The sequence below is a fragment of the Oryx dammah genome, unplaced genomic scaffold (genome assembly GCF_014754425.2).
Source record: "Oryx dammah isolate SB20612 unplaced genomic scaffold, SCBI_Odam_1.1 HiC_scaffold_16, whole genome shotgun sequence".
NCBI lineage: Eukaryota > Metazoa > Chordata > Mammalia > Artiodactyla > Bovidae > Oryx > Oryx dammah.
In genome coordinates this window covers 3157908-3181172 of record NW_024070200.1, presented here as the reverse complement: position 1 = coordinate 3181172, position 23265 = coordinate 3157908, and the positions used below count along the sequence as shown (strand labels likewise).

Sequence of the window (23265 nt, the reverse complement as noted above, 5' to 3'; positions counted from 1 at the left end):
GTTACAGAAAGAAATCTTAACACGAATCCTGCTTTTTTCCTACTATTCCTACTTCAAAAATAAGAAAAAGTGTACAGTTTCCTTCTATATTTCTTTGTGCATATTTCTCTTACTGTCTAGTGGCTAAAGAATTCACTGAATCTTACCCTACATTTTTATCATGGAATAAGGTTTTCTCACCAAGCCACCCCCTGCAGGTTCCGTCCACCTGTACACCCCCCACCCTACCCCCCACCACCACCATCTGTCAGAACCTGGTCCTAATCCTGCTCCAGCAAGACTCAGTGAACACCCCCACCTCCCTCTCTCTCTCACCTGGAAGTAACATGGATGCTGATAAAGCTTATGCGTGTGTGCCTAGTTGCTTAGTCATGTCCAACTCTTTGCAACCCCATGGACAGCCCCATGGACTGCAGCCCACCAGGCTGCTCTGTCCATGGGTATTCTCCGGGCAAGAATACTGGAGTGGGTTGCCACACCCTCCTTCAGGGGATCTTCCTGACTCAGGGATCGAACCCAGGTCTCATCTCCTGCATTGTGGGCAGATAATTTACCGTCTAAGCCACCAGGAAAGCCCAAGAATACTAGAGTGGTTAGCCTGTCCCTTTTCCAGAGAATCTTCCCGACTCAGGAAATCAAACCAGGGTTTCATGCATTGCAGGAGGATTCTTTAACAGCTGAACTGCCATATAAATTCCCACTAATAAAGCTAATACAACTTTGCAGCAGTGAGAGCTTTTAACTGTAGTTGTCTGAAAGAAGGCAGGAGACAGTGTCCTTCCTTCAGTGGGGTCCTTCTGTCTTAGATAGTAGATAGAACACTCTGACTCAGCACAAGGCCAAAGCTACTTCAGGTCCCCCTACACCCAGTCCCCAATATTTCCACCCAGAACCACTTCATTTCTTGATTTTCTATAGCACAGGTAATATAATAGCACCCTTGATTACAGAGTGCTATTAAAGATGTTAATGTAAAAAAAAAAGTTTACAAACATTCAGACCCTCGCCTCAGTAATTTCCTTCCTTTAGAATTCATGTGTTACGAAAATCTAAAGCCCATTTTGTCTGACTTCAACATCAAAGGCATGTAGACAATTTGATGAAGGTGTAAACCCTTGTGAAGGTGCTGGAATGGGCACTCGACCTGCGTCTCACGGTCCTGCACCCACGATGTACCCATTGATGATCTGTAACTATTTTGTTGTTGTTGTTTGTAAACTGTGTAGAGTGCCCAAAAGCTTTCTGGGCATGTTGAACACGTGCACTGTCATTATAAGAGTTAGAGGCTCATTCGATAGTGGGTGGAAGTAAAATCACGTTCCTTTTCCGCCCGCCTGTCCTTCAGGCTGACCGATTTTTGCCCCGTGGCCTTTCCCCCTGGTGTTCCAGGACCACCTGGAGGGGCTCCCAGGATGCCGGGCTCCCCAGCCACCACCACCGCCCCCCCAGCCTCCTCCCAGGAGCAGGCTGCCTGTTGGCTCCCCTAGAACTCAGTCTTGAAGTGCGCCCGACAGCGAGAGCCATTGCTGGCTCAGATCAGCATTCCCCGAGCAGACTCCCGCTCCTGCAGAACGCCCTCCCCCTCGGAAGGAGCCGAACCGGTTGGGTATTGGTCAGAAGTCGTTCCAAACAGTGTGGAAAGTAAGCCCAGTGTACAACTCTGATTCCAGAAATAAGACCTTTTCCAGAGACATTAGCCAGATAAACAGCTGTGTTGTGTAGCTCACAGATCAGCGTATTTCTCCTAGAAAAACTCCATTTTGTCAAATGACAAGGAAAGGTGGGCTTGTGAAGTGATTGGCACCTGCTGAACCTTAAAAGTGATTCCAATACGCAGAGTGGAGTAGGGGCTCAAACGTCCACAAACATGACTGTGAGCAAAAAAGTAGGGAAAATCATCAAATGATGCATTTTTTAAAAATGATCCCTCTTAAAGACAGTTGTGTCTTAACTTCTTATGACAGACTTCAAAACTGGGGCTTGAGTAAATTTGGAGTTTTATAAAGTGTAAGGACAGAGAAGGTTATCCAGGAGCCTGAAGGTCAGAAGAGTCAAGGCATAGTTGCCCTCGGCGGAGGCTGTTCTGAACCTGCTCGCTTTGCCTGTGGTGCCGGCGCCCAGGCCGGCAGCAGAGCTGGCGTGGTCTGCGGAGCCGGGGATGAGCAGCGAATGGAAGCTTGGCCGAGAGCGGTGATGCTCACCACAGTCCTGGCTCTGGCGGCCAGAAACGGCCGTGACGAGGGCAGATGGCTGCGTTAGGTGACCGGTCACAATCGTTCAGTTACGTGGGCAAGTAGGTATCTGCGCTTTGCAGACACGTGCAAGTTTTGCATCATTGTACCGTTTTAGGCTTAAGGTGGCTAAACTCTTAGGGATACAACTAGTCTACACTGCCGATCAGATATTTTGGGTGAGCAGCCTCTACTGGTAGGAAGTTTGGGAAATGCAGGAACACGATAAAGAAAGGCTGCCCGGCAGGGACTTTGCCTGTGTCATGGGCAAGGAGCCTAGTGGCCAACACTCACCAGCCAGGCTGCTGCCACCCCACTGGGCGTGCCTCACAGGGAATGGCTGCACAGACCTGCCCTGGCGCCCTGGCCCAGACCAGGCTCACCCCCTCGCTGCAGCCAGCGCTCCACAGGCGCTAGTGTGGATTTAGTAATAAAGCCCTCTCAGCAGCCCCAAGGCGAGGATTGTTGTTCCCCCTGATATTTAAGGAGGGCTCCGGGGCACCGAGGGCTGGCACCAGCGCGTGGCCACGCAGAGGGCTCACCAGCAGCATCAGTACTTCACAGCACTTCGCATCTCTCTTTCTGATGTGTTTTAACACAATTGAAAACACTGTGTGCACAGCTATGTATGTATATGTGTGTTCAGTCGCTGAGTCGTGTCTGACTTTGCAACCCTATGGAGCCCGCCAAGCTCCTCTGTCCATGGGATTTTTCAGGCAAGAATACTGGAGTAGGTTGCCACTTCCTCCTTCAACAGATGTTCTCGACCCAGGGTTCAGATCCACCCCTCCTGCACTGCAGGTGGATTCTTTACCACCTAAGCCACCTGGGAAGCCCCTATATGTGTGTGTAAATACATATGAACAGTCAGTTAGTTTGAGAGAGAAATGGATTGTGTCCATGTGTGTGTGTCTCCACCCCAAGACATTTATACAAATTCATGTGCTCCACATTTCTCCACTGGTCCTATTTTCTCTAAGCTCACCTAACTGCCTATCTTTTTGTCTTTATTTATTTATTTATTTAAAGATCTGACTCTTACTGATAATGGTGGTTAAAACAGAGTGGGTCACATAAATTAAAACTGTGATTCTAAAGTATATAAGATTAGGTCTAGCTCATGGCTCAGATTGTAAAGAATCTGCCTGCCATGCAGGAGACCCGGGTTCAATCCCTGGGTCAGGAAGACCCCCTGGAGAAGGGCATGGCAACCCCCCACTCCAGTATTCTTGCCTGGAGAATCTCAAGGACAGAGGACCTGGCGGGCACCAGGCCATAGGGTTGCAAAGAGTCAGATACAGCTGAGCAACTGACACTTTGAACACTAATTATAAAAGCCAAATTCTCAACCACTGAATCACTGTTGCTTCTTAAAGGGAAGAAAGCACCACCTCATCTGTGGCTTCTCAGAGGGGACTCCTGAACAGGGAAGCAGGCTGTGACCCCTGTGTGTTGTCTCTTCTGTAGGTGGTAATGGCACTTCTCAAGTACTGGCCAAAGACCCACAGTCCAAAAGAAGTCATGTTCCTGAACGAATTGGAAGAGATTCTGGATGTCATTGAGCCATCAGAGTTCGTGAAGATCATGGAGCCTCTTTTCCGGCAGCTGGCCAAGTGCGTCTCCAGCCCCCACTTCCAGGTAGGGCGCTGCAGAGAGCGGCCTCGAGTGGTCCCCTTAGGAGCCGGTGGGTCACGGGGCCTCGCTGGCGTGCTCTTGCCTTTCAGGTAATCTGAAGGTGACAATTGGGCTTTGGCCTCAGCTGTAACACGTTGAGGCTTCGGGCCTATCCAGTGCCTTGTCCCCGCCCTGCTACTGAAGACACACTTCTCAGTAAGAGTGATTAAGGGCAGCTTCTCTGTAAGCCGCCTCCGTCTCTGCGTTCCCTGGGCTGCCAGACACACACAGCCTTACCGTCCACAGCTGAGTGCTCGGTATTTACAGAGAATGTGCAGCTGTTTGGCTTCCACTCCTTCCCTCCATAAGCGATCCACCTCTGACGCTTGCTTGAGTTTTGGGAAACAGTCGTGGTTCTGATTTCCGTCCCGTCCACGTCCCTGCGTGGGGGCTGCAGCCACGCCACGCCACGCCCTTCCCGATTCGCCCTCACGCCCTCCCAGCCCCCGTCAGAGGTCATCCCGGTGGCTCTTCCAGCCTGTCTGCCTCCTTTTAACACACTGGGCACCATCATTTTGTATCGAGACGGTATTTATGGTGGCGTCTTCGTGAACAAGGTAGAAACGTAGGCACCAAAGGAGCAGAACCTCATGGTCTCCAGGGAGTCCCGATCTGGCCGGAGAGGGCTCATGGCCACTCGGCCCTGCCGGTGGGCTCAGAGCTGGCGTCCCCCACCCCGCTGTCCGCAGCCGGCAGCCCCGCGGCCGTCTCATGCCCCGTCCCACCGGCCCTCTGCAGGGATGGGCCCGCCACCACCGGTTTTGAGCAGAAGCCACATTTCTGCGCACACACCGGTCCCCCTGCCTCCGCTGCTGCCTTCCCGTGGGATCTTCAGGGCCAGACGGTGCCTCCCCAGGGGGAGATGCCCTCCCCAGGGGGAGACGCCCAGAGAGGATGCTGAGCAGCTGATCGTTGAGGGCGAGCTCATGTGACCTGTGGCCTCAGCACCCGGCCCGTGTCCAGCAGAAGTGTTGATCCAACCCATGGAACACTGAGTGACTGCTCTTGAGGGACAGGGAGTCACCCGCCTCTTTGCTGAAGGCGCCTCAGGGTTACAGTCTAGAGCACTCTCACTTGCAGAAGCGATCCTACCCTTCCCGTCCAGTGGCGTGCGTTCTCCCACCTGTGTGCATGCCACCGCTGAGCGCCGCGCCCTTCTGCCTTGCAGGTGGCCGAGCGGGCGCTGTACTACTGGAACAATGAGTACATCATGAGCCTGATCAGCGACAATGCGGCCAAGATTCTGCCCATCATGTTCCCATCCCTGTACCGCAACTCCAAGACCCACTGGAACAAGTGAGCGCCCGCCGCCCGCCTTTCTTTCATCCCTTTCTAATTAACCTGTCTTTGGGGATTTTTTTAAAAATTCAAGTAGCCTTTATTTGTTTGACCCCACTGGATCTTTGTTGCTGCGTGCAGGCTCTTCTCTAGTTGGGGCGAGCGGGGGCTCCTCCCTAGGTGCGGTGCACGGGCTTCTCACTGCAGCGTCTTCTCTTGTTGCGGAGCACGGGTTCTAGACGCGCAGGCTCAGGAGTCGTGACGCACGGGCTTGTCGCATGTCGGGTCTTCCCAGACCAGGGAGCGCACGTGCCTCACGTGCCCTGCATCGGCCGGCGGGTTCTTAACCACAGGACCACCAAGCAAGTCCTGCGCTGGCCATTTTTAAATTTCGTGTACAGTATTTTGCTGATACTTGAAACCAATTACTATTGAATCCAAGTCTCAGTATCAGTTAAAAAAATTAGATGCCGATTTCTCTGTGGTCTGTGACCAAGCAGAAGCGTGGGCTGCATCTCGCCCTTTCGTTGACATCCTGTGCCCGAGTCGGGCCCAGGAGGACACGGTGCCTCCCTGCCCAGCCCCACCTCCCCGGGCGGTGTCAGGAGGTACATCTTCCAGGCCTCCTCTGAAGCTCCCTCCAGAGGAGTTAAAGGTCATCACAGCCTTGGGGCTCATTCCCCGCTGGAACAGAGGCCACCCCTCCCGTGGGGGCCCCCGGAGCCCTGCTGACCCTCGCCCTAGTGAGTCTCTCTGTGCCTGCTGCCCAAGCAGCCAGAGAGAAGGGGCGAGTAACCCAAACGCCACCTCGGAGTCTCTGACGCCGGGTGCCCCTGCTGCCCTGCCCTGTCCTCTCACTTGGTACAGGTGAGCAGACTGACCGTTGCAGCGGTCGTCTGCTATGACCTCAAACCATGCCACCCTTTGGGCTGTCCTGGTACCCTTGTTGTGCTCAGAAATAAGGAGTCAGGCTTCCGCTTCGTCCATCGTCTGCCCTTTCTATGTTATAATCAGTGAATCCGAGTTTAAAGCAGGAGGGACAGAGCTCTGATATCCAGGCCCGCCCTCTTGTTTGTAGGGGGATGGCGGGGTGGGACGCGGCCGGGCCCGCCCCTGGGAGCTGGTGGGCCGCTCTGTCCGCGAGGTCTGCCCTCACCCCTCCTGCTGCTCTGGCTCACAGACTTGCTCTGCTGCCCACTGGGTCTCTCTCAGCCACAGCCTCCTCACCTGAAAAGTAGAGAAGATGTTGGCACCAGGACTTCCCTGGCGGTGGTCCTAGTGGTTAGGGCTCCTCACTGTCACTGCCAAGGGCCCCCCGAGTCCAGGAACTAAAGTCCCACAAGCCACTTGGCTCAGCCAAAAAAAGGGGTAAATGTTGGCACCCACTGTTGAGTGGTGATCGATCGATCAAGATATTGTCAGGGCACGTGCAGCGCGTTGCCTTGTGGCACCCGCCACCCGGCTGCGGGGTTGGTTAGGACGGAGCGAGCGTGCGTGCGTCAGTGTAAAGCTCCTGGCGCCTCTCTGCACTCATGCACTTCTGCAGCAGCCCCTCAGCCTCAAGTCTGGCAGCGGTTCCAACAGCCGGAGTAGGAGAGACCGCAGCCGTGGCAGTGGAAATAGTGGCCTAGCGGTCCATGTTCACGTGTCGCTTTCAACAGCCTTTCCTGCGTGATGTTCATCTTCTGTTGAGCTCCGCAGGTGCTAACCAAGCCCTCGAGCTAATAAGCCCCAGCTCCTGCGTGTGGTTCAGAGCGCTGTGAAGGCCGGCAGTGATGGCTTAGGTCCCTGCCCCCTGCAAAGACAGACACGTCCTGTTAGATGTTTTCTGAACAGGATCTGGTTTTATTATAGTGAATTAAATACTAGTTAAGACTTGCGAGTCGAGTTTTTGGTTGTTGCTCCCAATTCTGTGGGTTGACCAGGCTCTGAGGGGCAGTCCTCTGCCCGAATCACGGGGGTGGGGGGGAGTCCCTCACGTGGCTGCAGCTGATGACAGGTGAGACCGGAGTCCTCCCGAGGCCCTGTCGGGAGGGGGACAGCTGGGCCCTCCCTCTCCTGGGTGTCAGCCCCTGAGAGCTGAGCTGGATTAAGCTGATCGGTAGTAGTTTCATTTAACACTCTCCTAAGCTGTGCTCTGGCAGTGTCAGCATTAGTTTTTTGTCCTCAGTGAGTAAGATTGAAAGGAAGCTGACGTCTACAGGAAGTAAAACATTTCCGTTCTTCTCTGTGTGATTAAGCTTGCCTTAACTGTACCTGTTGAAGGTTCAGCGTTTTTTATTTGACTTCCAAGTAATGATGCGGCTTTTGGCTGCCGCTAGCAAGGTCGGTGAGCCAGAAGGCCCAGGCGCTGAGATGAGAGGCGTGGTGAAGCAGGGCTGACTCTGAGAAAACCAGCAAGGAGTCAAAAAGTCACAGGCTTTTAACTCTAAAGCTTAGGAGACTTGTGGGACCATTGAAATACGCTGACAGGCTGGGAGAGGCAGTAGTGTGTGGTGGAGGCGGGGAGGGAGATGGATCCAAAAAGATGAAAAAGATGAAGCATCCTGAGTTTCAACACGAAGCTCTCGTTACAGGACAATACATGGCTTGATATACAACGCACTGAAGCTTTTCATGGAGATGAACCAAAAGCTGTTTGATGACTGCACCCAGCAGTTTAAGGCAGAGAAACTGAAGTAAGTTGCTCTTTTCAAAAGTTATTCTTTCAAGGATTTTTTTTTTCCCCTTGATCCTGAATAAACCTCTGCCATTGGTTTGTCCTAAAAAGTTATTCTTCACTTCAGAGCAACACCTGCCCTTTTGTACTAGAAAGCAAATTAAATCTTTGTGATGAAAACGTATTTTCTATGTTAGCTATTCTCTGGCACCCCCCTGGTGGCTAGGACTCAACGCTTTCATTCCCGAGGGCCGGGATTCAGTCCCTGGTTGGGGAAGTAAGATCCCACAAGCCTCACAGCCCACACCCCCCACCCCCCACCCCCCGCCCGCCACAAAAAAAGAGACCTTAGCTATTCTCTACCAGTTCAGTCATCTTTGCAAAAAGCACATGTAATAATCAAGAATTTAACTTTCAGAATCTTTGCATTTCTCAGGAACACTTAAAACAGGAATGTGTAGTAGTTTTTCATGGTCATCAGGCAGGAATTTAGATTCTATCCTGTAGGTTTTGTGTAAAAGAGCCAGAACTTCACCCAGCATAACTTTATTGTTCTGACTTGTTGATCTCCATAAGTTTGGGCATTCTCCTAGAGTCTGGTGCCTGAGTCCCTCACAAAACCAGAGCCCTGCTCTCATGCCGTGAGGATGTCAGAGCCCACCCCTGTCCAGAGACACGCTCAGTGACTCCGTCCCTGGGCTGTGCTGGTAACAGCCTGCTCCACCCGTTATCAGAATCACAAAGGGCCATGTTCCTTCCTCAGTGTGTGTTTACCTGTATGCCAGGCCCTGCTGTGAATAAAACAAACACAACCCTTGCCCTTCTGGAGTTTCTGCTCTGGGCGGTGCGGAAAGAGCAGGATAGCAAAACATCAACGAGTGTGTGAGAGGCGGCGACAAAGGGGGCAGCAGGCGGAGGGCGCAGGGAGCTGGCCGTGGTGTCCTCGCACCGCAGGCTGCCTGCCCCTCCTGCCTCAGGCGGGCGTAGTGTCCAGGGCTGAAGTGCGTGACCCCTGGGGCTTGTCTGATGGAGCATCACTGTCCATGGGACATCGCATCCCTAAAAGGGACCTGACCCACCAGGCCGCACGGTTTCTCGATTTAAAGAGTCGGTCCATGACGAGTAATTTCCTGAAGGTCCTGCGCCTCGTGGGTGCAGACCTGGTGCTGTGCCTCTGTGAGCACGTCCTCACCTGGCTCCTCCACGCTGGGGTGCGGTCTCACTCTTCACGGGTGTAGAGACATCTCATCGAAGCCGTGAGCATCCTGTCACAGCGCAACAAAGCCCGGGAAGGAAGGAGGCGAGGAGGTGCTGGTGCAGACGTCCCCAAGAGCTGAAATTCTTAGACGTGTTAAAACTTTGGTGTGTTTGTAATTTTAGCTCTTTTTCCTCTAAGCCCAGTTGTGGTTTTTTCCCCATTGCGTACCTCGTGGTCTCCACTGTGACGTACGTGAAATAAGACCAGACAGTGACAAAGGGGACCTGAGGTGTCGTGCTGCTGGCCCCCCCCCCCGACTTAACGCTTTCTTGAATTTGATTTGTTTCTCTAACGCCAACGACATTTTACTATTTTTCAGAGAGAAGCTAAAAATGAAAGAACGAGAAGAGGCGTGGGTTAAAATAGAAAACCTAGCCAAAGCAAACCCCCAGGTACTAAAAAAGAGAGTGACGTGAAAACGTCCAGGGTGTGACTTGAGTATTTTTGTGAGAGAGGAGTGTGGCTTCATCGTGGGAGGGGAGACAGCTCCACTTCACTAACATTGTGTACGAAACTGTCCGCAATAAAAATGCTTTCCAACCTTCGTATAAGTACTTATTTTGCCCCACCAAGTTTTTACCACAGGATTGGCGTTTTTATTGGTTATTACTATTACTATTATGCTTTTTAAATAAGATACAAACCTTTCGAATATACTGTGGTAAAAAGAAAGCCAGGATACAACCTCTGTTCTGGGCCCAGATGACAGTTTTCTTTTCTTTCTCAAATGTCATAGATGCTGTAGTTGAAACAGTCCTTTCCTTTCTTTTTAATATCAAATTAATTCTACAGGGGAAAAAAATAAAAACTGGATTTGAAATAGGTGAAGTATGGAGTCGGTGACCTGTGTCCTAAAATGAGGCTTCTTCTGCAGGCTTGAGCCTTTCTCAGGACAGTTGGCTGACTTCTGCCATCTTAGCAACTAATGCTTTTCCCCCGTCCCGGCGCGCCCTGGCCGCTGGGCCCAGCAGGCGTGTCCTCTGGGGCCGCCGGCACTGAAGCAGTGTCCCCTGTAGAGGTGAGCCAGCTGACACCCCCCCAGACGGCCGGGGTCGGGGGCCGGAGCTGGGGCCGCAGGGGTCGTGTCCTCTGGTCGGGGGATTGGAGCAGGTCCCCGCAGGCATTCTTCCTGGCGCTGAGTGTCCATCTGACCGTCCCTGAAGGGCCTTTCTGTGAGTCTCTGCCGCCCCTGGGAATTCTCAGGGTCAGCTCCCCAGAAAAGAAAAGATTCTTGTTTTCTGAGGATAACTGCTCCAGCTGCCCCCTAAAGTCCTGAAAAGTTCTGTGAGGTGAACCAGATGACACGCAGCCTACTTGTTGCCTTTGGTGAGAAGTGTGCACGAGGTATCGTGATCTCAGGTGCTCTGTGGGTTCTCGATCTCTGTGGCGTTGAATAAAAAGTGACACGTGAATCAAAGTTGAAAGTATGTCCTTCACGTTCGTAACAACATACTGATTTGTTATTCCCTGTCTGTATGCCACGCTCTTATACAGAAGTGCTGTTTTAAGATTACTGTGAAACAGTGCGGTCGTTATTGAGGCGGGTGGCTGTGGGCGTATACTTTTAAGAACAGAATCTATGCTGAACATGAGGTTAAAATATGGCTGACGTTCGTCCTAAAGCCCTGCGTCTGGGGCGTGTGGGTGGACAGGCTGGGCCTGACGGGGCACCTGGCTGCCTTGCTCTGTTCTGATGGCTCCCATGCCGAGGTCAGACAGGGTGGGGGGGTCCCAGTCAGGGTCATCAGGGCCCCCATCACACACACCCTTGGAAAACACTTGAAAATGTGTACAAATCGGAGGGTCTGATTTTATTTGTTTTACCTGGAAAACAGGAATAAACCCCATGGGAGATCCCACTAATGTATATATATGTGTTATCCTCATTCCCCTGTTTCTGAACCTTTCCTGAATGTTCATCCATCACATTTTCCCTCCTTCGGCCGCTCTGTCTCATGGCGTCTCAAGTAGCAGTGTCCGCGGGGCGGCCTCTGCTGGGGTCCACCTCGTTTGTGCTGCAGAGCCCTGGGCCGGGCACTGCCCCATCCCTCATCTGTGCCTGAGAACCACCTCCGCCTCCACCCCGGCCCGTCCCATCTGCACGCTGCAGTCCACCGCTCACTGTCTGAAACGGAAAATACTTCATGGGCTAGTGTCTCAGAGCTGGAAATCAGGGCCTTGGTGCTCGCTGTTCATTCTCGAGAGAGAGAGAAAATCTTTTCTAAATTCTAATCACTGCTTGCCATTTTTAACAACCAAAAATGGTAAATAATTTTGTGGGTAATACAGTTTGCTTTCTATCTCTGTAACGAAAGTAGATAGCTGGGTGGTTGCAGCCTCACGCTCCATCTCGAACCTGCCGTCTGAGAAGTGGTTCACCAGCTTCCTCATTTAAGGTGGCCCCCAGCCCCTCCCTCTGTTCGCAGGGAGGACTGTAGCAGTCTGCCTGGTGCTGAGCCTTGGATTTGCCCCAGCCAGGTCTCATCAGCCCTGAGACGTGACTGCAGGTCCCCATGTAGGCCGCTGGATTCGGAAAGCGGTCCTTCAGGATTCGGGTTGTTTGTCTTAGCAGTTGTGGCAGCTTACGTTGGGGTGTTTTTAACCATCAGACATGATTCAATTTAGTAAAGTCGTGAAATACGGAAGGTTTCTAACGTGAATGTGTTTTTCCCAGTCCACCAAAAGAAGCCATACAGCGGTTTAACGCTCATCTCCCTTCTGCGGGGATCTCGTGACATGCAGACCAGGTGCGCCTCTGATTTTCAGACGCGGCTGTGGCTCCGCGTTCTGTCCATTAGCAGCGAGAGAACGATGCTTAGCAGGCCCGGGGCACAGAGCCTGGCTACCTGCCTCTCGTGTGGGAGACAAGCCTCTGGGCATGTGTGTTCCCTCTCCCACCTGTTGAGAACATCAGCCTCGGTGGGTGGGGGAAGGTTTTTATTCCTGGTGAGACTCCTCTGCCCACCCCGCTCCCCGCCCCAGCCTGCTAGTGACACCAACTTCCTGCAGACATCGCCTAGCATCCTTGTTCGGACTTCTCTTTGCCCCGAACCCCCCAGGGGCTCAGAGTTCCGCCCCCTCCGCCGCCGCCCTCCCCTGCACTCCACCGCCACCACCCCACCCCACCCCCCGCCCCCGCTCTTGGCACAGCCACTCATCGATTGTTCTGCCTGGACACTGATTTTCTCCTGGCATGGCCGAAAGCTGAAATACTGGTTCAAATCCCACGCACCACCTCCTGGGCTCTGCCCTATCTGCCCCGCCCAGCCTCAGTCCTGCTGGGACAAGTTGCGTGAGGCCCCCAGCTCCCTGTGCCAAGCAGGCCCCCTCTTCTCTCAGCCGATGGTGCCAACTGCATGTCCCAGGATACACAGATGAGAATGAGACAGGGCCTGGGTGTCAAGGAGGGGAACCAGGTGGGAGTAGAGAGAACCCAGACTGTCATATGATACGAACACTGGGGTGATGCTGGCGAGAGTCTGGTCCCGCCTTTAGAGAGGGACACGTAAAGGAAGGCTGGGGATAGGGTGGCCACAGCTGGGTGTCCCCACGCCACCAGGACTTACCCCCCCAAGAGCGCTGGGCTGCCTGCAGATGGAGCCAACGCGTCTCAACTAAGCTGGGGGTGCTGTAGCAGCCGGGGGTCAGGACAGAATGGGGCCTCTAAGAGACCAAGCTGCTCGTGGATGGAGTGTCGTCGCAGGGCAGGGGCTGGGCGTGGTCTGAGTCAGGGCCGAAGCTGGAGAAGGAGCAGGACCCGTGGGTTCGATCCCCTCCGCTGTGCAGGTGTCGTCCCGGCTCACCTGTGTTCAGAAAGCTATTGGGGTGCTCGGGGGCACCTGTGGAGACGCTGCTGCTGGCCAGGGCAGGTGGGGGCGCTGAAGGGCCTGCGCACCTGTCACAGTGGGAGAATCGGACTCGAGGTGGCTCCTGCGCGGGGCTGAGGGCGGGAGTCTGCGAGACCCTCGGGGGCCATGAGGAGGGACAGTTGTGTCGTCCAAGCTGTGGTGGAGGAGAGAGGAGCTGAGCTGGCCGGCACCCCAGGCCTGGGAGGGGGCAGCTTCAGGGCCGACGGTGGTCAGCACGTGGCCACAAGGTCACCCACAGCCTGGTACCCTGTGTCCCATCAGAGGGGCGAGGCCCAGGCCTGAGTGGTCAGGAGGAGAAGGGTCCCCCGAGAGCTGAGCGGTTCCCCCCGGTGCGCTTGCCTGGTGGGAGGGAGGCGTATGGGTGGGGGGCCCAGGCCCCCAGCCCAGGTGGAGGGGCGCGGTGCAGGGCAGGGAGGGCGGAGCTGCATCTCGGGACCCCAAGCCCCCCACCGGCCCGGAGCCTCGGTGGGTTAGCATAAGGACCGCAGCAGTCCTTCAGTCAGGGGCTTCACTGCTTGTACTTGGAGTAGCACCCAGCTCGCGACAGACACACGAGTGGACGCTGAGCGCTAAGGACAGTCAGGGCTCTCTGCCACCTGTGAAGCGAGCTCATCCCCCACCCCGCCCAGTCACACTCTCAGAAGCAAAGTCAGAAACTGTCCTGCCCACACCAGAGCTTCCCTGGTGGCTCAGAGGTTAAAGCGTCCGCCTGCAGTGCGGGAGACCCGGGTTTGATCCCTGGTTCAGGAAGATTCCCCTGGAGAAGGAAATGGCACCCCACTCCAGTGTTCTTGCCTAGGGAAATCTCATGGACGGAGGAGCCTGGTAGGCTGCAGTCCACGGGGTCGCAAAGAGTTGGACACGACTGAGCGGACTTCACTTCACCTCTCTTCACACCAGAGCCTGACTTGGCCTGGAGCCTGGGGAGAGCGGTGTCCCCGGGTGCCCCGACAGGACCCCACTGGCTTGTGGGCACATCAGGCCCCCTGCAGGGCCCGCCCCAGCTGGCAGGGTGAGGTGTGAGCTGCGGGACTGATCGAGATGACATCGTCCGGGAGGTGAACAGAGAGGCTGTGCATCAAAGGGCGGGTGTGATTCTTGCTGGGGTTGGGGCGAGTCTGGAGAACACGGAGCAAACAGGGACGTGAGTGAGGGTGACGTGCACGCCGGGAAGGCACAATGAGGCCCGCAGGCTGCGGGCAGAGGTGGGGGCTGGAGGCACAGGCTTCTGTGGGAAGCGGTCCCCACGAGCAGGCCCAGGGCATCAGGAGGCCAAGGCTCCAGGGTGGGTGTCCTGTGGCCCAGGGCTGGGAGAGCCTGGAAGTGAGGCGGCTGCTCTGCTGTCCCCGCCCGCAGGCGGGCAGGTGTAGGCCAGGCTTGGCTCGTCCTGCACACAGGCTCCCTTCAGGAGGGCCCCCGGGGGAGGGCGGCATCTCGAGGAGGAGCCCTGGAGCCGCCCCCACTGAGCGCTGGCCGAGAGTGACTCCGCGCTTTGCATTGCAGTACGCAGTGTATAGTCAAGCGAGCACCATCAGCGTCCCGGTGGCAATGGAGACAGATGGGCCTTTATTTGAAGATGTGCAGATGCTGAGAAAGACAGTGAACGAAGAGGCTCGCCAGGTAAAAACGCGCAGAGCTCAGCTGGCCGTGCCCCGTAGAGACTTGCTTAAAAGACGTGTGTGCGATTTCAGCCACGTGGTGGGGCGCAGCGCCTCCCGTGTAAGCTGACGTGAAAGCTCACGAGTTGGCCATCTTACGGGAAACCTCCCATCCGTACATCTTAGATCAAGTTAGTAGAAGCAGTTTTTAAGGGTTAATACGTGCCTGAAATGCGTTTTCTACGTTTACTCTTAAGAGTAATAATCCCAGCTCTTACCTGCAAGTCAGCTCACAGCTAGAGTGAGAACTTGAAAGGTGTGCGGTCACGTCTGCCTCGTGTGCGCTCTCTGCCCACCTCTGGCTCCTGCTCTGGCCCAGGGCCGGCCCCTTTAACTTCTCTGCAGAGTTCCTGCCAGCCCCCGGGGGCCCCAGGACACCGGGCAGAGCTCTCCTACTGTCAGCAGCAGGGTCCTGCTCACACCAGGGCTCTCTCGGGCCCCTCAGGCAGTACCCACAGTCACGTGGTCTTGTTTCTACTTCGCAGAGATGCATATTCAGATAACCACTGGTCCAAAGAAAGGCTCCTGTCGCTAAATTGGGAGCAGACGCGATTTAGGCTTTGCAGAGGGTAGCAGGCGGAGCCATTGCCTGCGAGGAGCGCCTCGGTCGCCCCGTGTCTCTGACCGTGCCTCCTGTTCTCAGTCCAGGCAGCAGATAAGCGCTCCCCAAGTCTGGGGACATGGCCCTTTCTGACTCTGAAACTTGAATCCCTTTTGAGCTGCGTAAGAATTCCTAAAAACTCCCAGCACTACAATCCTGAAATGTAAAAACAAGCTAGAGAGGCTAAAATTGAGCTGCACTCTGAATGCAGATGGTTTCAAGAGGAGAGGGTCATCCTGAGCTCAGGGTTGTTGGTTTGTTTTTTTTTTTAACTCTGTGTTTTTCATTCAAGTAAATTGTGTCCCCCGCCTGATCAGACAGGATCAGACGTCACCACGGGCACATGCTCTGGACCATCCAGACTGCACGGCCCCACACGGCAGCCAAGAGGCCCACGTGCCCCGTGGCCATCTGCACCCCAAAACACACCCGGGGGACTCCCAGGCTTAATGCACAGAAGAGAACCTAGGAAGCTCTCATTCATAGTTTTCTGTTACTGACAAGGTGTTGAAACGATAATATTTTGGATATACTGGGTTAAATAAAAAACGTTACTCCAGTAATTTTCACTTGTTGCTTTCCACCTTTTCAGCGCGGCTGCTAGACAGTCTGGAATTGAGTGTGTGGCCGGCACTGTGTTCCCACCGGGCAGCATGGGCCCAGATCTCCTTTTCTCGGCGCTGCCGGACCCCCTCATGCCTCCTCCTGCCCGGCCAGCTCTTGACCTCAGGTTCAGGGAAAGGCAGGTGGATGCAAACACTGAAACTACTGTGGGAAAACATCAGTGATGCATTTGTTACTTAATCCAGTTTGGATTCCATCATTTTCCTCACAACATTCTTAGCAATGAATAGCCTGAATGAAAAAAAATGAAAACCTTTATCTTTTTTCTCAGTCTTATGGGGGTGTTAATTTTCTTACTAAGGCTTGTTTTGTTTTGTTTTTAACTTGGAAAGGAATTTGAAGTCATTTCTTTGATTGCCATTTCGATTTTACAGCCTCAGTTGGGCTAGAAACATGAGCGCTGGCATCATTACTGCAGGCAGGCAGAGGACGTGCATGTCAGGGTCCCTCTTGGCAGCGAGCCTGCCCGTGGGTGGTCTTCAGTCTAGCCTCACGGTAGTCTTTGGCTCACTCAGGCCCAACAACACAGAAAGGGAAACCGGCAGCTTACAAGCCAGTCCTGATAATGTTAAATATTTTAGGGCCGGAGGGGTTTTCTTTTGGGGACGTCATTTGACGTGATAATTAAACCCAGGAAATGGATAGACTCCTCCCAAAGTGTAATGAAGATATTACATAATTGTGCGATCTTTGGGTATATTTCTGACTCAGGGCCGACTCTGTAGGGGATTTAGAACACAAAACAGCATTCTCGCCTTGAGAAAGACTACCTTTGAAAGTCAGCTCTCGTATTTCCGTGGTGGCTGCTCCTTCCCAGCTGGTTGATCTTCCAGCGGCCCCTGGAGGGCGTGTGGAGGGTGCGTCTCCTTCCCCTCCCTCCACGGTGGAGAAGGAAGCAGCCTCTCTGCTCATCCAGTCCTTAGTCCTGAGTCACCGGGTGTAGACAGGGCGTCTCTCGGAGAGCTCTTGGTTTGCCAGTTTATTTTCATGAAACTCTTGAAATTAGATTATAAGACTGAGCTTTCTGTGTAATTGACATTCCTACAAAATCTCCCCTCCCCGCCCCTCACGTTACCTTTAAGTGTCTATGGATCTTGTTCCTGTGTTGGAAGACTCTGTGCTATTAAGGTATCAGTTCTCTCCCAAATTAACAGAACCCAGTCAGAATCCCAACAGTCACCCTTCTCTTTTTTAAGACATTGACCAGCTAATTCTAAAACGTATACGGAAATGCAAAGGACCTAGAATAGCTAAGATAACTCTGAATAAACTTGGAAGACTAACACCACCCAATTTGAAGACTTAATATGGATTTCTATGGATCAGTTCAACTCCCCCACCCCCACCCCCCGCAAATAGCAATCTACCTAGATGAAGAAGTTTATCGGGCAGTCTCTTAGCTATAATATTTGATAGGACAGGCTCTTGTCAGTTGGAAAGTATTTGGAATCATAGTCCTGAAATCCTCAAACACACTGTCGTTAAAGCAAAGAGAAGATACTGAGATGCAGGAGAAATCTATATTCCTCGTTTGGAGACCAAACTGACTTAAGAGGTTATGCTAAAAACTAGGCTTTTCCGTTTTTATATTTAGTAATTTGAGCATTGTCACTGCCCCTTTTAGTTTATTTTCAGCTCTAGGTTTATTTTTCCAAAATAACTCTACGTTTCTTCGAAGTAATCTGAATGTGGGCTCGCAGCTAACGTGAGGCACGTGCAGGAGAATGCAGCATTGCAGAATCTTCTCCAGTGGCGGAGACCCCAGTGGCCGTGCAGCGTCCTGGGTTGGGGTTCTGGGGAGAAATTCAGTTATGTATTTACCTGTCAGAACTGTGGCTTGTATTTCTTCTGAGAAAATTGTGTAACTGTATGTAGAACCTCCAAAGAGAACCAGTAAAGTTCATGTGAATGACATTCATATATCAGAGACATTTAAAATGTTTTGCAATTCTCATTTTTAACAGTCGGTCGGGAGGAAAGCAGTGTCGAGCATGCAGTTAAGGAAGGTGTAGAAAGACGGAAGGTGGGAAGTGAAGGTATTCCTTACTCCAGTACATAGAAGTGTATTTATAAGGCTTTTTTTTATATTTAGGAAAAGAACTGTCAATGCTGTGTACATGAAGTATTTTCCCTTTTTTTCCCCTGTCATTCCAGCTTGTGATGGTGAAGACAAAGGGATCTGGTCCCTCAGGAGACTCTGATGAGTTCTGTCCTGAATTAAGTAGTGGAAGTGTGCACTCTTTCCGTGCGCCCACCCCGATGTTGCCCCCCACTTCCCGAATAGCTGCTTTCAGAGCTGCTTCTCCTTTCAGAGCCGCTGTCCCGCTGCGGACAGACACCGCACCTTCCCGGCTCACGTCTCCGGGGAGGTGTCCGGGGCAGCATCCCGTCTGTCTCGTCCGCCCCACCATCGACGGCATGCTCACCCGCACACCCCTCCACCAGGGCCACTCGTCCAGGGTGACCATCTGCATGACATCTCTCTCCTGCCTCCCATGTTTCTGATTTTTTTTTTTTTTTAACCTTTGTGGCTTGTGTAACTGCTCTCTGCTTTACACCCTGGTATTAAATGGCTACACAGGAAGACTCAGCAGGTCCCTCTCTCCCTCTCTCTCTCCTTCCAGAAGCTTCCCTGGTCACGTTTGCCTTCTCAATTTGCGTTTGTTGGTTTCCAGCTCCCAGGTTCTTACTATTGCCTTTTTCTATGAAAATGTTTCTTCTCTTTGGAATGCCTGTCGGCGGCAGTTATTAAATATTTCAAGTATCTGAAAGGCTTTTGTTTTGCCTCGCTTTGCTTTGTTTTACAACTCAACATGGAATGGACATAAAATTCAGGGTAGAATTTCCCTCTGAGTTTCTCCCGGGTCGAAGGCAAGCAGGCTGCACCGATGAGAGCGCTTTTGCAAGGGCTGTGACCCTGATCGGCAGCCCCTGAAGCTATCTTACACCAGTTTCCGGGAGAGAAAATCAGAATTCCTGCCTTTGCCATAAATGAACCTTAATATCCAAATAACATTTCTAGAAACAATCCTAAAATGATGTGACCAAAATTCTTTCCAAACCTTGACATGATTATGGTCAATTTGCCAAGAACCGTAAGAAATAGTAGCTCTGCAAAACTGCACTTTTCATATACTGTGTCTGCAAGTCCCTGGATATTTTTATTAAAGCACAGAGAAGTATACTTTGCGTATCATGCCAGCGGTGCTGGCAAGCTGGCCACTCCGGGGAGTGGTCAAAGATGTGTGCTTTTTGCTATCAAGTGATTGACTTAGTACGAGTGTTTTCTGGTAGGTGTTTGCTCATCACCACCAAATTATTGCTATTTAAGTACTACCTCCCCTTTGCTGGAGACACTTAAACAGAAAGGAAGTTGTGGTTCTTGTCAAAGTTCCTCACCAACCGGCTGCCTCCTGGTACATAACGGTGTGTTTAGGCGACTTTGATGGCTTCTTGTTTTGTTTCAGATATACTGGTAGTGATGCAATGGCCGTACTTCAAAACTGAATAATTTAACTATTATTCATGAACCCCCCCATATTTCAGACCACCCTTTCTCTGCAGACAAAATTCTCTAAATTCCCATGCAAACGGGGGTTTATTTAATTTTTTTCCTTCTTTTTTTCCCTTAGTAAGACCAAAATGTCCCAAGTTTAGGAAGAAAATGGAATGGAGAGGGGAATCTTACATCATACCCTTAATGTTAGGAAATTTTATGTAGATGATTAAATGTATAGTTTTTCTAAGTTCTAGAAGGTTTTTTCCCTTACATGACCTACTTAAAACCTCTCATTTTAAGTATCTTTTTTCAAATTTAATAGAAGTTTTAGACCTGTTGCTGGCTTGGAGTCCAGTTTAAATGTGTTTTTCATTCTTTCTTTTTATCTACCTCCAAGGGAAATTTCGACTTCCTGAAATGCCTCTGTAAGGGACACAACTGTAAATGGTTTCGGTGACATTTTATGAACTAGGAAGATTTTGCCATTTATGAGATGTACTAAAGCTGATGAATTTACAAAACAGAGGTATCCAATACCCTGGACAAAACTGTACCTTTTAGAAGACCGCGATGCCAACACCATGCACACCGTCCCTCAGTTATCTCTTAATAGACGAGGCATCCCCCTTGGTCACTGAGGGGGTGAGGGCCACCCCGTTTTCTGGGCGTCCAGAGTCCTCAGGGGGCCCCTGGAGTGTGGGCTGCGCCAGCTCAGAGCAGGGCGAGCACACCTCCAGGTCGCCGGGTCTGTCACCAACGCCGTGCGTTTCCATTGCAGGCACAGAAGGACCCGAAGAAGGAGCGGCCCCTGGTGCGCCGCAAGTCCGACCTTCCCCAGGACCTGCACGCCAAGAGCGCCCTGGAGGTCCACGGCCGCGCCGAGGAGCCGGCGCCCCAGGACGGGCGCTAGCCCCCGCGCCCGCCCATAGAGAAGACACGCTCCGTGTGCCATACCAGTCAGTCACACTCAAGTCCAAGCTTCCTCCAACCCCGTCTGTAGGCAATCGCGTCCTTCCGCCTCAGCTCGAGACTAGGAGTTCAAACAATGGTGACCGCCCAGGGCTGTGCGTACACCCTCCCCCAATTTGGGGTCCCTGCACGGCCCCACATAAGACGGTTCCCCAAAATCAGAGCTAAGGAAAGCACCCCAGTCGTCACCTTCAAGTTCTCCCCAAATGGGATTTGCGATCATTTAGGTTAAGTGGGACTTAGGAGATATTAATGGTTTTCAAATCAAAGGAACACTATAAGAGAGTATCACATATTTTTTAAGACTGTACAGCCCTTCAGACTGTTACGCCAGCAGTTTCTTTCTGGGTGGTTGGTTTTTGGGGGGTTTTTTTGGTCTGTTTTTGTTTTTAATCCCACCGAGGTGGTTCTATGCTGTCGATCTTAACACAGCTCCCTGGGAAAGTGACGTGACCCTCCCCCGCTGTGTCTTCCCGAGGTATCACTTTACTCCAGCTGGTGCCGCGCGCACCACGTCCTGCTGCTGCTGCGTGTCACTAAAGCCATATTTCCAGGTCTGTGGTCCAGCACCAGGGTCCCGGGAGTGAGCTCATAGGAAATTTGTTTAAAAAAAAAAAAAAAAGCTTTCTCTTGCCTGGAATTGGAACTTTAAAGTGGTGCGTTCAATGTCTTACTTTGAAGAATGATTTTTCTCTACTTAACACGTTGTTACCCTTGAATGAGGCTCTTTAATTGATAAATTCTCTGAGAATTCTACTTTTTGTAGAAAGTCAGAAGGAAATCATTTTGAGTGAGGCCAGCTCTCAGCCCGAGACAGGCCACGGCTGCCTTTGGGCAGAAGTCACAGAATCAGTGCGTGGGCAAGTGCCCCCCTCCCCTCCCGCTCCCCACGGTGCGGTCCCCAGGGCTTCACAGAGGCAGCGGCGGCGGCAGCAGCGATGGCCTCCAAGGAGTCTCTGTTGCAAAGAGGACACCTTAGTCGATGCCTCATAAGGAAAATCCAGCGTCTGAGTCTTCACTGGTCTTCAATGCTGCTAAATATTTCAGACTTCCTTGCATGTATTAAGCTCTTTGTTTTCAATGGGACAGCACGAGGAGAAAAATCTTTAAACTTAAGGCTCTGTTCTTTACGTCTCTCCTGGTGGCCAGTATTTTGACTGACTTATCCTGCTCGAAAGCTATTTGAGATGCATACCGCCGCCCTCAACCAGTGATTCTAGTTTCCTGTGTCTGTGGCGTAAGATGCTATAACTTGATGTTAAATGTCTTGATGCTTCAAAGGCTTCCGTCAGGATGTATCTCTCACTCAAGGTCTTGGGGGGACCCATTCAGACCCTGTGAGGAGCGGAGCAGACGTCTGTGCAGCTTGGAGCCTCCTGCCCGTGGATCTCAGTTAACCCCCCACCCAACGGCGTGTATCTCCCTGGGTCCTGTCACTTGGAGGGAGCGGACCCCTTGTGTTCAGAGCAGGTAGTCAACTGGAAGGCCGCCCAGCCGAAAGCGGGAGGAGAAACCTTCCTGAGAAACTTGACAAGTATCCCTCCACTTTGCCATTATGAAATTTACCATTTAAAAAAAAGTTCAGATGCCTTCTCCTTTTGAGGGAAAAAGGGTGCTTTTCACTGTATAAAAGCAGCGTCTTGTGTATCTTGATAAACCATTGTTTGAACTTCCGTCTTTAGCTGACGGAGGATGTTCTCGGCGTGTCCCCGAGAGGTCTCTGGGAAGCCTCTCCTCTTGCCCGAGGGAAAAAGCAAAACCTCCGTGTTTGGGTGACGTGGAAAGCTCAGCATTTAAGAACATCTTTTTGTCTAGGTTTTCCTTCTGCTCTTTATTGAAGACAAACATTCACCAAAAAGGGAAGAAAAAAAAAAAAAGGTTTTGAGAGAAACTGATTTTCTTTGACAAGAGTATTATTTAATATTTTGGCCTCTCAAAGTTTTCCTAGTTAGAACTCAGATTCCCTGTGCTAATTGCTCAGCTTACATATTATTACATTGATACACTGTTTATTCTGTACCAAACTGATTTCAAAAGTACTGCATTGAAAATAAACCGGTGACTGTTTTTCTTCATAAAGTTCTGCGTTTCGCATCTTCACTCTTTCCAAAAGGTATCTGTGCATCAGAAATGTCACGATTCCGAGTGTCTTTTTAGTGCGGCTTTAGTATGGCTTCCTTTTAATATTGTACATACATTGTATCTTTGTTTTATGGTAATGAGTAATAAAAATGTAGACTTCATATTTTGTACAAAATGTCCTATGTACAGAATTAAAAAAAAAAAGTTCATAGAAACAGCAAAAATAGGTAAGTGGCACAATTATTTTTCTTTAGAGAATATCTGTAACTTTATGCTTTAGTGAAATGTTAAGTACCTACATATTTTTTAACATTTTGTAATTCAGAACTTTTCGTTTTGACATTGTTTATGAAGAGAAACTTCATACACTTGCCATTTAATATGCTCTTTTATCTAATTTTAAAAGAAGAAAAACTCTAAAAAATGGTGTATTATATGGACTAAATAAAGAACCTGTGAATTTTACTGCTCATCATGACACTAAATTCAGCCATGGTGTTGGGCAAGCCAGTGCCGATCGCCGTCAGGTAACGGCAAGGGGCGGGCAGCCCCGCCGGGGACACCGGCTGGAAGGCCCTCGCTCAACACGGGTTGGGTGGCCACTCTGCCGTCCACCACAGCCCTGTCTTCCCCGAGCCTTCCATAAGCTCTTTTTTTTTTGCTTCTCTAATGGAAAAAAGTAGAGATAACTTTTTAATGACGGCCCTCATTTTGCGAGTAGGCAAATGTGAATCCAAACACAGTTTATAGAAATGGAATTATTTGAGCCCTAACCGTGATGTTTAAAATGGTTCTCGAAGAGACGTTAGAGTCTTGAGAGCAGAGGAGGATGGCTGAGGAGGAGTTGGGGTCCTAGCTGATCC

At 51.5% G+C, this 23265-nt stretch overlaps 1 protein-coding gene across 9 annotated transcripts in view; it reads left to right on the top strand.

Annotated features, from left to right (window-relative positions):
- The window catches only part of PPP2R5C (protein phosphatase 2 regulatory subunit B'gamma), a 138776-nt gene extending 115909 nt beyond the window's left edge, over nucleotides 1-22867 (top strand). For 3 of the 9 annotated variants that reach the window (XM_040256902.1, XM_040256910.1, XM_040256906.1), the window contains 6 exons: nucleotides 3699-3869; nucleotides 5074-5201; nucleotides 7760-7861; nucleotides 9420-9492; nucleotides 14473-14589; nucleotides 20130-22867. In XM_040256902.1, coding sequence (XP_040112836.1) covers nucleotides 3699-3869; nucleotides 5074-5201; nucleotides 7760-7861; nucleotides 9420-9492; nucleotides 14473-14589; nucleotides 20130-20261 — 723 coding nt within the window. In that variant the 3' untranslated portion in view covers nucleotides 20262-22867. The other 6 variants (XM_040256903.1, XM_040256908.1, XM_040256905.1 and 3 more) reach the window with 4 other exon arrangements.
- The last annotated feature ends 398 nt before the right edge of the window (nucleotides 22868-23265 follow it).